Raw genomic sequence first — 13,883 nt, 5'->3', positions numbered from 1 at the left:
TTATATAGGCAAACAGGAAGACTTGAATAATTAATTGATAATCTGTTATGTAAATTTTAATGGCAGCTATGGTTAATTTTGCTCCCGTGGCTGTTTCTAAGTGTATGATTTTTCCATTGATCTACAGTTGAAGTCAGATTTACTGGCCCTTCTGAATTATTAGCCCCATGTATATTTTTCTCAATTTCTCATTATGGAGAGTAGACTTGTTTTTAACACATTTCGAAACATAATAGTTTTAATAATTAAATACTAATAAAGAAAAAAAATATCTTTTTATTTGCCATGATGACAGTACATAGTACTTTACTAGATATTAGAAGTATTTCTAGTATTTACACTCGCCAGCCACTTTTTTAGGTACACCTTACTAGTACCGGGTTGGACCCCTTTTTACCTTCAGAATAGCCTTATTCCTTCATGTCATAGATTTAACAAGGTACTGGAAATATTCCTTAGTGATTTTGGTCCACATTGACATAATAGCATCACACAGTTGCTGCAGATTTGTCGGCTGCACACCCATGATGTAAATATAAAATTCCACCACATCCCAAAGGTGCTCTATTGGATTGAGTTCTGGTGACTGGGGAGGACATCTGAGTACATTGAACTCATTATTATATTCAAGAAAGCAGTTTGAGATGATTAATGTATTATGACATGCCACGATCTCTTGCTAGAAGTAGACATCAGAAGGGTACACTGTAGTCATAAAGGGATGGACATGGCCAGCAGCAATACTCAGGTAGGTTGTGGCATTGATATGATGCTCAATTGGGACTAATGGGCCCAAAGTGTGTCAAGAAAATATCCCTCACACAAGGCAGGATGGATTCATGCTTTCATGTTGTTGACTGGGGTGTAGCAACCGGAGGGAAATGTCCCCCTCACTTTTAGAGACAGATCATTTAATAACAGGTGATTAATAATGATAAAAATTTTAACTTATGGATCTAATACAGCTGCAACAGCAGCAGAAATCGAGACTAATAAGACCAGGCAACATTGTTTCAATCTTTTATTGTCCAGTTTTGGTGAGCCTGAGCTAATTGTAGCCTCAGTTTCCTGTTCTTAGTTGGCAAGTTAGGATTATTAGGCAAATCATTATTTAACTAAAAATACTGCTGAAGAGGGCTAATAATAATAAATTTTTATGTAAAACTGCTTTTATTCTAGCCAAAATAAAACAAATAAGACTTTTTCCAGAAGCTAAAATTTATAGCAAATATTGTGGAAAATGTCTTGCCCTGTTAAACATCATTTTGGAAATATTTAAAATTCACAGAAGGGCTAATAATGTTGACTTTAACTGTACTTCTTTTCATTCTGCTTGTGCATTTAAATATCTTTATAATGACAGAATACTTGCAATGAACATTTGTGTAAACCTAAGGTTAATCTGAGGTCAGCCATGTAGGGAGACGGTATGTATTTCACTGACATTAAAAACAGCCTTACTACGAGTGGAAGGACTTCATCTGTCAAAACATCTTTCACCATAACAAGGCAGCCATCATTTCCTCTCTTAAGCACACAGGCGTGAAAATGCTTGTCAAAACCTAAGACACGCCAAGCAGGCTGAAGCAAGTGTACTTGTAAAAACCTCAGCTATATTTAAACGCATAAACACACACTTCCTGATACCTGCAAACAAAACCCTTAAATGATGTCAACGACTACAATGTTGTTTATTTTTAATATGGCTACAACATAAATATCATGTTTCATCTGAATCAACCAATGGATTTGTTCAAAATGTACAAGCAAATGAACTGCAGCTTTTTATTGTAATGCTTAAGCCCGGAAAGCTACTTACCATGATTGTCGTTTTCAGTGCTGCCGATGAGGGCCGGCTCGGCAGGGTGGGCCTGTTTGGCAGAGCGCCCCTTTGACGTGCCCGAGAAAGGCTTCACCACCCGGGCACTGCTGGAGGTGTCCATGCCTGTTTAGGACACAAATAGATTAGGCCAAAGGAAAAAGCACTATCTGCATAAGAACAAAATAAACACAAAGGTGCTTTTACTGTATTTGAAAGTGTTTGAATCAGGGATTATGAAGACCTGCTGAGACAGTTCAGCGCACACACAGAATGACATAAAGTGCACATTAACACAAACCTACTTACTATTATGTGACTTTGTGGCTTATTGAATGGGGAATATTATAATCAGACTGTCTGTCTGTCTGTCTGTCTGTCTGTCTGTCTGTCTGTCTGTCTGTCTGTCTATCTATCTATCTACCTGTCTGTCTGTCTGTCTAATTTATTAGTCCATCCATCATCCATCCATCCAGCCATACATCTGTCTGTCTGGCTATCCATCCATTCATCTGTCATCTATCCATCCATCCATCCATCCATCCATATATCTATCCAGCCTTCAATCTGTCCATCCATACATCTAACCTTGTCTGTCTGTCTGTCTGTCTATCTATATATCTGTCTCTTAGTCTGTCTACCCATCCGTCTATCTGTTCATCCATCTGTCTATTTAACCATTCATCCATCTATTCATCCATTTCTGTCTGTCTATTTGTCTCTGTCCATCCATCATCCATCCATCCATCTATCCATCCATCCATCCATGTGTTCATCTGTCTATCTATTCACTTGTCTGTTTGTTCATCATCCATCTATCCTTTCGTCCATCCATACATTCATCCATCTATCTATCCTTCCATCCATCCATCTATCCATTTATATGTCTGTCTATCCATCCATCCATGCATCAATCTGTCTCTTAGTCTATCTATCTATCATCCATCCATATGTCCATATCTCTTTTAATCTGTCCATCCATCCATCCATCCATCCATCCATCCATCCATCCATCCATCCGTCCATCCATCATCTGTCTGTCAGTCATTCATCCATCAGGCCATCTATCTATCCTATCTATCTATCTATCTATCTATCTATCTATCTATCTATCTATCTATCTATCTATCTATCTATCTATCTATCTATCTATCTATCTATCTATCTATCTATCTATCTTTCTGCCTATCTGTCTGTCTCTTAGTCTCATCCATCTATCCATCTGTTTGTCTATTCGCCCGTCTGTCTGTCTGTCTGTCTGTCTGTCTGTCTGTCTGTCTGTCTCTCTGTCTATCTATCCATCCATCCATTTATCCATGCATCCATCCATCAATCCATCCAGCCATCCATTAATCTGTCTGTCTACCTATCCACCTATCCATCTTTCCATCATCCATCTATGCTTTCGTCCATCCATCCATCCTTTCATCCATCCATCAACCATCTAACCTTCTGTTCTTCTATCTATCCATCTGACCATATGCCTGTCTGTCTGTCTATCTATCTGCCTATCTATCCATACATCCAACCAACCAGCCTGTCCATCCAAGTTAATCTAAGTTAAATTCTGGCTAAGCGGATTTTCCTCCAGTCGTCTATTCAGAAGGGAAATAGGCGGTTCAGTGCAATGAATGAAGCCTGACAATGACTAATTAAAATAAATAGTGCTTATTAGAATGTGATCATGCTTTCTTATTAACTTAAATCAATGTCATTTCAGTTCTTCATTATAGTTTGGCCTAATGGGTCACTAATTTGTGTCTTTTTAAAATGCCATTAATTTTAGTGTGCTATTATTTGCTGAACAGTGGCCGGGCATATGGCTGCATGATTTATCATGTGTCAAAGGAGATTTTATGAACATCACGGAGAAATGCTTCACCTAATGCATGCTGTGGGAACGTCTCGCTGTCAGAAATGCTAATATATTTCCCCTGAAAGCAGAGTTAGGGAGTTTACTTTTAGCATGACCAAAACAAACTTTCACAGGATTCCAAAGTAGAAATGCTGCTACACATGTACTGACACATTTGCAGCATGTTCAAGACAGCAAAAAAATCAAGCTCTAACCCCTTTACCCATCACAGCCTACATGAAAGAACATGACAACCTTTTCTTATTTAAATGCCAACTAAAACAACAGGTAACACTCACAGATTTACTGTGCTCAGCATACTGTAACAGCAGATCACAGAACAGCCCTCTCATCACCTAACCCACAAAGAGGAACCATAGATCTTCAAGTGCTGAAGATCATTAGACCAAATTATTTATGGCCCACAGGCTGAAGCTCATTTTGTGAGCCAGAAGTTGATTCCAGAAAGGAAAAGAGCAATAAGGTAATAGGAAAAGCAGCTGGTAGGACTAAGTGCTATGGTATTTGGGGAATTTATCACACACTTTAGAAAGGCTGTGGATGGAAGTGTGCCTACACAATCAAAGAAACACACACGGCTCATTCCTGCCACGCAATAGCTATCAAACCATAACTTCAGAAGAATAAATATGCTTGAGCTGTATTTTCAGTATTTTAATTAAAATGTTTTGTTTTTTTCCCTGACTGACAGCCTGACAGCATTTAAATGTTATTAATAATTATTTTTAGACAATCGGACAACAGTTTTTCTCAGTCGCTTTGGTGCATTTCTCACAGAACTATTTACATTTGCACAATAGTTAATGCATTTCTCAAAACTATTAGTCATTTTTGCACATCATATGAGCAGTTTCTCATTCCTTCCAACAAATTGCAAATTCTCTTGGACATGCATCAAAATAAAGCACCAATGTTAATCATTAAGTTAATCATTCATTTATTTTCTTTTCAGCTTAGACCCTTTATTAATCTGGGGTCGCCACAGCGGAATGAACCACCAACTTATCCAGCATGTTTTATGCAGCGGATGCCCTTCCAGCTGCAACCCATCTCTGGGAAACATCCATACACACTAATTCACACTCATACGCTGCAGACAATTTAGCCCACCCAATTCACCTGAACCGCATGTATTTGGACTGTGGGGGAAACTGGATCACCCGAACGAAACCCACGTGGACGCGGAGAAAACATGCAAACTCCACACAGAAACACCAACTGAGGAGGTTTCTGTGTGGAGTTTGTATGTTCTCCCTGCGTTTGCGTGGGTTTCCTCTGGGTGCTCCGGTTTCCACCGCAGTCCAAAGACATGCAGTACTGGTGAGTAGGCTAAATTGTCCGCAGTGAATGAGTGTGCATGGATGTTTGAATTGAAGCTGGAAGGGCATCAGCTGCGTAAAACATATGCTGGATAAGTTGGCGGTTCATTCCGCTGTGGCGACCCCAAGTTAATAAGGGGACTAAGCCAAAAAAGAAAATGAATGAATGAATTATGTCACTTCCTTGGGTATTATGTTATTTAAAACATGGTTTATCTTTAATATTTTAGTAAGATCTAAATAAGATGATAAAAAGCAAAATTGGGGGCACAGGACATCTCTATTTAGCCTATCATTCATTACAATAATATTTTTAAGAAAATATTTTAGTTTTGCAGTAACACAATAAAGGTGTAATATTATTTCATGAACTGCAAGTTATTTTTTTTTCAGTTTCACCCCAAGCTAAAACTAATGTCACATTTTGTAATTACAAACTTTTAATAATCAACCCAATGTAATAGGACATACACAGTTTTTTAATACAAGACACAATGTACAGTAATTTCCCAAAGGATTGGGTTATTAAAGAACTGTCTGTTTTCCATTATTTCTAGACGGTTTTACAAAACAAAAATAATATGACATTGAAGTCACAGGGAGAAACTTTCTGGTTATTGATTAAAGCAACATTTCAAAGAAAACATGGTTCACAACAACACACCGACTGTAAAATATTCTGGGTTCCACACAATCGATTTTGTTGGGTCAACATAAAGGAATTAAGTTAATTTATTAGTTCATTCAAATTTAAGTGGATTGAACATAAAACAATTAAGTTATCCCCACAACAACTCAAGAATATTATTGCTTAAACTTAATTTATATAAGTTGTTAAACACACACAGAAAGATAAACATCTGTATTACTTGTGCAAGTTTCATTTTCACCCCATGGTAAAACTTGTGACATTTTTCCATTAAACTTTTTAATATTTAACCCAACATGGTAGGACAAAGACAAAACATGCGCACAGTGAGGATGACCCACATAAGTGCTCAAACAGTGTGTGAGTGGTTAATAATATGACTGACAGCTCACATATAAACACCACAACACATTCCACTAGCATATTCCGTTCCACCTCCAAAAAAGCACTAACACCATATAACGCGTTAAAGCACGCGTCTTCCCAGAGGAAAGGTGCGTTTATGTCTTTATTGACAGTATTGACAGATAATCGACTTCTCGAAGGCCACACCTACCTGGAAAGCCACCCAACACTGACGGGTGAGCGGGTGAGCGGGTCACCCACGTGGGGTCAGGCTGTAGCCTTTACTCTCGCGTCGCGCAGCTTCACTTTACATGGCAAACACACCTGACGCGCGGGGGGTCGCGGGGAGACGGGCGTCACGGTCGGTAGCCACACTCACGGCCCCCGCTGTGCGTATCCGCGGAGGAAGATGATGAAGGAGGAGGAAGAAGATGAAGAAGGAAAAAAGAGCCAGCTGATGCAAATGCTCACAAGCCGACTACTTTCACCGTGTTTCCAGACTGCACTCGGCGCCCCTCTTCATTAATATGTAATCCACGAGCTGTCTCATTAAAATCCAACTCATAAGCACGCACACAGATACGGAGAAACGCCGGCAAAAAATATCAAAATACAAGAAGCTTTCATAGGCAGTGAAGCAAAATGGCGACTTTAATACGAAGGAGGAGTAAAAAAAAAAAAAAAAACCTCGCGCTGTTGCTAAAGGAGGCACGGGGATATGTTTAGTGCAGTAATCGAGGCTGGAAGAAGTGAACGCGACGGAAAGCGGAGGGGAAAGGCACGGCGTCGCGCAGTTTCCGCCGCAGCCCCCTCGATATATTCCTCTCCTTACCTCGGGATTATGCCGTGTATTTGTTTGATAGGGATATTATCTCCGCGACCGTGTACAGTAACAGTATGGGTGCTGGGTCACGCGCGTATCCGCTGCTGCTGCCTTTGACAGTTGTGACTACAGTCGGCAGGCAACTTGCAAACTCTCGCGTTATTATTTATGATCACTCATTTTGATATCAGGCCAATCATTTTGGTATTTCTGCATAATAAAGCTCCTGCCTGAATGGAAGCGTTTGATGCGGCTCGACGTCATGCCGCTCCGTTATGACGAAAAGGCTCCGGACGGCTACAATCTATCTATATGTAGTGGGCGCATAATATGAGATCGTTTGCATTATATGACGTAACTTGTACGACTCGTGGATTCAAGAAGAGATTTCGTAGTTGTTAAAGACTAGTTAATAATCTGAGAATGGGCATATTATCGACGTCGAGTAGGCTACTGTATTATTATAGGCTGTATTTTAGTTTATACCCATACTAATATAAATATTTTCAGTGAATAGCTTTTGCTGTCCATAGAAAAAAGTGTTAATGATCATATTTTAACATGACATCATACCAATTGTAAAGTTTAATGTGCATACAGTTAAAGTCAGAATTTTTAACCCCTGAAATATTATCCCCCATGTTTATTTTTTTTTTTGCCGAATAATTTCTGTTTAACGGAGGGATTTTTTTCAACACATTAAAGGCAAAAAAAATTAACTTAAAGAAGGCAATACCTTTTTAACTTAAAATGGATTAAAAAAAATTAAAACTGATTTTATTCTAGCCTAAATTAAAAAAATAACACTTTTTCCAGAAGAAAAATTGTAACATACTGTGAACATTTCCTGCTCTGTTAAACATCATTTGGGAAAAAAATAAAATAAATTCAAAGGGGGGCTAATAATTCTGACTTCAACTGTACATATGACATAGTTTTATTTATTTAATTTTCAAAATGAAACGTCCATGCATTTATTTTTATCCATTTATTTTTATTTTTGCTTTTTAAAATGATATAGACTAGTTCAATCCAATCAGTACCAAATTAGTTAAATGTCTATCTACAAGTCTTTGAATTTAAAATAATTAGATTTATAAGTTATAAAAAGAAAAATTATGACAAGATTAAGTTAAGCCAGAAGTCATTAAAGTTGAAGATAAAGTTAAAGTTGTGATGTGAGTCACGGTTAAAATATAATGCCTTTTTTGTTGTTGTTTTTGCTTTTTTAATGTTGGTTAAAATTTAGCCTATATTCCATAATTTCCCTGTTGTCAAAATCATCACTTTTTGGTCTTACAATACGAGAAATTGTTTTGGTTCTAAGCAATTTCGGCCATTTTGTCTTAATGCAAAATATTATAGAGTGTAATGTAAAACATCTTGTAATGCTTTTTAAACAATTCATTTTCTCAAAATGAATTCACAACAGAAAAATATACAGTTGAAATCAGAATTATTAGCCCCCTTTTGAATTGTTGTTCCTTTTTTAAGTATTTCCCAAATGACGTTTAACAGAGCAAGGAAATTTTCACAGTATGTCTGATAATATTTTTTTCATCTAGAGAAAGTTTTATTTGTTTTATTTCGGTTAAAATAAAAGCAGTTTTTAATAAAAACAAAAAAACAAAAGTATTTTTAAGGTCAAAACTAGCCCCTTTAAGCTATATTTTTTCAATAGTCTATTGAACAAACCATCATTATATCATTATACACTTTGCCTAATTACCATAACCTGCCTAGTTAACCTAATTACCCTAGTTAGTCCTTTAAATGTCACTTTAAGGCTGTATAGAAGTGTCTTGAAAAATATCTAGTCAAATATTATGTACTGTCATCATGGCAAAGATAAAATAAATCAGTTATTAGAAATTAGTTATTGAAAGTAATATGATTAGAAATGTGTTGAAAAAAATCTCTCCGCTAAACAGAAATTGTGGAAAAAAATAAACAGAAGGGCTAATAATGCAGGGGGGCTAATAATTCTGAATTCAACTGCATAAACTGTTTTGTTTTTAAAACTAAATATTTACCTCTTTTTTTTTGTTAGACCCTCATCATACAAAATACAATAGAAATTATGTTATATATAATTCATAGGTATTATTTATACTTCTAGGTATTTATTTAGGGGCCCTCAGATTTCCTGAGGCCCTAAGGGGCCACTTACCTTGCTATTTGGTGTTCATATATAGTAAAAGATACTACCTTTTTTGAGATTCTGGAAAAAAATAGGTTAAGAAAATCTAGAATATCCACAGCATTAGGACAATGTAGTATTATCATTATTATTTTTTTTTTTTGTGACTACTATTAATATGTTTTTGTCATATGGTTAAAATAAAAATAATAAATAGTTAAAGATAGTAAAAAATATTTATAATAATCATAATATGCATCTCTGGTTTTATTTTATTTTTGGTTTTGTTTTCCTAAAGACAAAATCCATAGAATGATTTATGACATTGCAGGTTTTATTTCATTTTTATTTTTGGTCCAATGAATTTGCCAAAATAAAAAAAAAAATCTTACACAGTAATTTAGTGTGATTTGCAAGCAAAATCTTGAAAATATTTTATTCTAATTACTTTATTTAAAACAAGTTAAACATTCAGCTTCATATTTTCAAAACAGTTAACAACTGAGGTCTCATTTCCGCCAGAGGGCTCTTCAAAATGGTTTAATTACGTCTTTGACCTATTTGCTCTTTCCAACCCCTCTTCAAAGTATGACGTAATGTAAGTCAACTAATCACTGTTTCAGCGTCTACCAGGAGGGGGAGGCAAAGAACTGCTTTTCTGAGACTGAAGCGGAAAGTCCAAAATGTGGAAAAACTGATACCCCAAAACAAATATAACACAGCTTGTTTGTCCAAAAGTAGTCTCGTTCTTTTAAAAATCTCTGCTTTATCAGAGATATTGAGTTAGCATGCCCTAACATGCTTTCTTTGTTTACATCCTGTCAGGTGTTTTCTTTTCTTTATTTTATTTTTTTTGCTTCACTTTAGCACTCGATTTGCTAAATTACAATACTTATCCAATCACTTTTAGATAATCTAATTTACCTGAAAGTGCTTTTCCATCATACTGTCTGTCTCTTCTCTCTTTGTCGTTTTGCTCTCATAAAAGTGTCCACTAGTGAGCAGTATAGTCCAGGATTATTTGACAGTGGGATGAGTTTATGACAAATGAGAACAGGTGATGAGCACTTAAAACGTCCCTCAAACTATCAATCACATGACTTTAATAATGCACGTGAAATATAAATCTAAATCCTATAGGCCTTTCTATGTTATTAATATATCAGTCATTTATGCAGGAGTCTCCACATCAGTGTAGAGACTGAAGCACATGTAATACTTCAGCAGAGCAAGAAATATATCTATCAGAGGCCATATAAACAGCCCATGACCCTCTGGGTTAGTGACTGGTGAAGGCTAAAATACGCTGAGTTACAAAGTAGTCTTACATAATAAGCAGTTCATCTCATTTTGGACACATTCCCATAACCCTGAGGTAATACTGTGTGTTAGCGGCCAGTGCTGCTGTATTTTAGGCCATGAAATGAAGCAAAAGCATGCTGTGTGAGTAACTGCTCACAGTAACTCCTCACTGCTGAAATCCAAGAATAACTGAAGACGTGGAGAGACGTTTCTTTCTGCTGCTGAGATCGGCAGAGTGTGTTATTTTTGTTTGATCGAGAGAAATTGAGCGGTTTCTTTAAGGTTTCCTTCATTGTGCATAGAGAGACTGTGATTCATCTATCAATACACTTTCCATGAGGTCCTCATCTGGAATCCATAGGAGGTCCAACATTTATAGGTTGATTGCAAGATGCTTTTTGAGGGGTAAAAAACTTGTCCTATGTAAAAATGTACACAAAACACAATATTAAACTGGCCATGAATTCAAAATGTACTCTCTTATTTTTATGTGTGTATAGTAGTTTTTGGTATAAACAATGTATCTCTGTGCATCATTATTTAATAAACATTAGGTTGCTCTCTTATTTTTAATCAAATACCTTAACCTTCCCTCACTCCTCGGTATGAATTTCTCCTGGTCACATATAATTATTTTAGGGCAGAGCTATCAGTCCTTCTCATGTGAACCTGTTTAATACAAGTTTTTTTTTTATTATTATTATTCTTTCAAACTAAACTTGCAACTACATTACACATAAACCTTACATTGAAATAAAGGTCATAGTAAAGGTCATAGTACATTGAATACTTAAGTACATTTGAAGGCAAATGCAAAGTGAAAGTGTAATAGGAGCACCTTTACAGGAGTAATATTGTATACTCAAATACTTGGTTTGTGTACTTTGTCCACCTCTGGTACTTATATTACAAAAGATCCCAAAAACTGCACTTTTAAAAATATTTCTGCATATTTTCAAGTGTGTTAGTGATATAATCACAAAATATCCTTTCACTACACAAAATACAGTTGATTAAAGCCCCTGAGTTAAATACACCCCCCTGTTTATTTTTCCCTAACTTCTGTTTAACAGGCAGATTTTTTTCAACACATTTCTTAACAATAGTTTTAATAACTTATTTCTAATAACTGATTTATTTTGTCTTTGCCTTGATGACAGTAAATAATATTTTTCTAGATATTTTTCAAGACACTTCTATACAGCTTAAAGTGACATTTAAAGGCTTAACCAGGTTAATTGGGTTAACTAGACAGGTTAGGGTAATAAGGCAAGTTATTGTATAACACTGGTTTGTTTTGTAGACTACTGAAAAAAAATGTATGGCTTAAAGGAGCTAATAAGTTTAACCTTAAATGGTTTTTTAAAAATTAAAAACGGTTTTTATTTCAGCTGACTTTCTCCAGAAGAAAAAATATTATCAGACATACTGTGAAAATTCCCTACTCTGCAAAGGGGTTTTAATAATTCTGATTTCAACTGTAAGTGAAAAAAAAGGTAAAGCATGCCTCTTCTCCACAGTGTATTTCTTAATTATTACTGTGAAAAATGATTAGTTGACTTTACTTAAAAAGCAAGTAAACCTGTTGGTTGAGTTAAAACTACTTAACAATTCCAAGTTACAATGGGTTTACTCACTTTTTAAGCAAAGTCAACATGTTGCTTTTTTTTTTTTTTAATAATCACTTTTTACAGTGATTGATGTACAAACAGTCACAAAAACATAAAAGATATCCCATGACTTAAATCCAGTGGTGTAAAGTAACTAATTACAAATACCCACTTACTGTTTTATTGTACTTAATTTTAATTAAGTACTTTTTCTCAGGATATGTAATTTACTAAGTAGCTTTAAAAATGTGTACTTTTACTTTCCCTTGAGTACGTTTTTAGTGCTGTATCTGTACTTTTACTCCACTACTTTCCTTTAACCTGCAGTCACTACTTTATTATTTCTTTTCTATAGGGATTAGGAAAGTCAGTCTTGTAATTCCCGTCAAATCAAACCACACATAGAGGGTAAATCACTTCATAATGAACTACCTCAAGACATGTGCGATTTATAAATGCAGAAAACTGTTTGGAAGCATTAAAAGTGTCCAAGAAGATGTCCTAAATCTTTACACGCATTGACCCAGAGACTGTTTAGATGCATGTCACTGATGAGAAGATGACAGATGTTTGCTGTAAAATGACCGAAATGGTCTTAAACACAAGCACAAGACATCAACATGACGTCAGATTGACGTTGTACCCCAATGTCTTGGGGACGTTGAATTTTGTTTGGCATTTACTATGATCTTCTATTTAAAGCTTCTTTGACACAATTTACATTGTAAAAGCGCTATACAAATAAAGGTGAATTAAATTTAAATAAAAATCAGGTTGAAGTTAGAACTCAATGTCAGACCATCGTCAATGTCCAACCTAAAACCAACCAAATATCAACGTCTAATGATGTCACAGCTTGAGGTTGTGTGGACGTTACCAATATGATGTCTATCAGATGTTGGATTTTGGTTGCCATACCTGAGGAATAAATTTCAGTATTTGACGTCAATATGATATTGGTTTAAGATGTTGACTCAACGTTGGATTTTGGTCACTTTCTAACACAATCTAAAACGTAATATCATGTCATTATTGGACATCAAAATAACGTTATCCTTAGACGCTGACTAGACATTGAATTTTGGTCACTTAACATCACAACCTAAATCTAACCTAATATTAACATCCTATGATGTTGTGTGCCTGCTGGGCAATAACTACATGCACTACAGAATGTTGCATTTACACACACATGCACAAATTACATGTTACTCTCATGAGTACTTTTAAAAGGGCTACTTTTTACTCATACTTTGAGTAATATTAACAACAGATACTATTACTCTACTTGCACAACATTTTTAGGCAAGTAATGGTACTTTTACTTGAGTATTATTTTTTAGTACTCTTTCCACCACTGCTTAAATTGTTGTATCACAGAAACTGTATCTCCTGCTATCCGACAATCATCAGGTTTACTGTTTTTTTCATTAGAGTTCATACATTGTAAAGAAATTAAAGGAAAAAATATAACAACAAAAGTTTTTATATTAATTCAACTCAATTTAATAAGTTAATCAAGTTTCAACTATACAGTTTTGGTATGCAAAATTTAACAAAATATTTTTGTCAGTTTGACTGATTTAAGTTGGGATGACAAGCGACATGTGGCTCACTGGTTAGCACTGTCGCCTCACAGCAAGAAGGTTGCCGGTTCGAGTCCTGTCTGGGCCAGTTGGCATTTTTGTGTGGAGTTTGTTTTCCTCATGTTTGTGTGGGTTTGCTCTGGGTGCTCTAGTTTCGCCCACAGTCCAAAGACATGTGCTGTGGGTGAACTGAATAAATTAAATTGGCTGTAGTGCAGTGAGAGTGTAAGGGTGTTTCCTAATACTGGGTTGCAGCTGGAAGGGCATTTGCTGTGTAAAACATATGCTGGATAAGTTGGTGGTTTATTCCACTGTGGCGACCCTGATGAATAAAGGGACTAAGCCGAAAGAAAACTAATGAATAACTGACAGTTGGGATGACTACAAAAATCCATTTGATTTAACAAATTAAAA

At 35.8% G+C, this 13,883-nt stretch overlaps 1 protein-coding gene across 8 annotated transcripts in view; it reads right to left on the bottom strand.

Moving 5' to 3' along the window:
* The window catches only part of znf512b (zinc finger protein 512B), a 145,815-nt gene extending 138,843 nt beyond the window's left edge, over window positions 1–6,972 (bottom strand). For all 8 annotated transcript variants that reach the window (XM_087306693.1, XM_087306695.1, XM_087306699.1 and 5 more), the window contains exons 1-2: window positions 6,220–6,972; window positions 1,820–1,945 (exon numbers count right to left, since the gene is read on the bottom strand). In XM_087306693.1, the coding sequence (XP_087162819.1) occupies window positions 1,820–1,943 (124 nt within the window). In that variant the 5' untranslated portion in view covers window positions 1,944–1,945; window positions 6,220–6,972. The remainder of the gene's footprint in view (window positions 1–1,819; window positions 1,946–6,219) is intronic.
* Between the last annotated feature and the right edge of the window lie 6,911 nt (window positions 6,973–13,883).

The sequence above is a fragment of the Danio rerio genome, chromosome 23 (genome assembly GCF_052040795.2).
Source record: "Danio rerio strain M-AB ecotype USA chromosome 23, GRCz13ab, whole genome shotgun sequence".
In the NCBI taxonomy this organism is placed as follows: Eukaryota; Metazoa; Chordata; class Actinopteri; order Cypriniformes; family Danionidae; genus Danio; species Danio rerio.
Note: the sequence above shows the minus strand (reverse complement) of the source record. Positions and strands in the feature narration are given on the sequence as shown.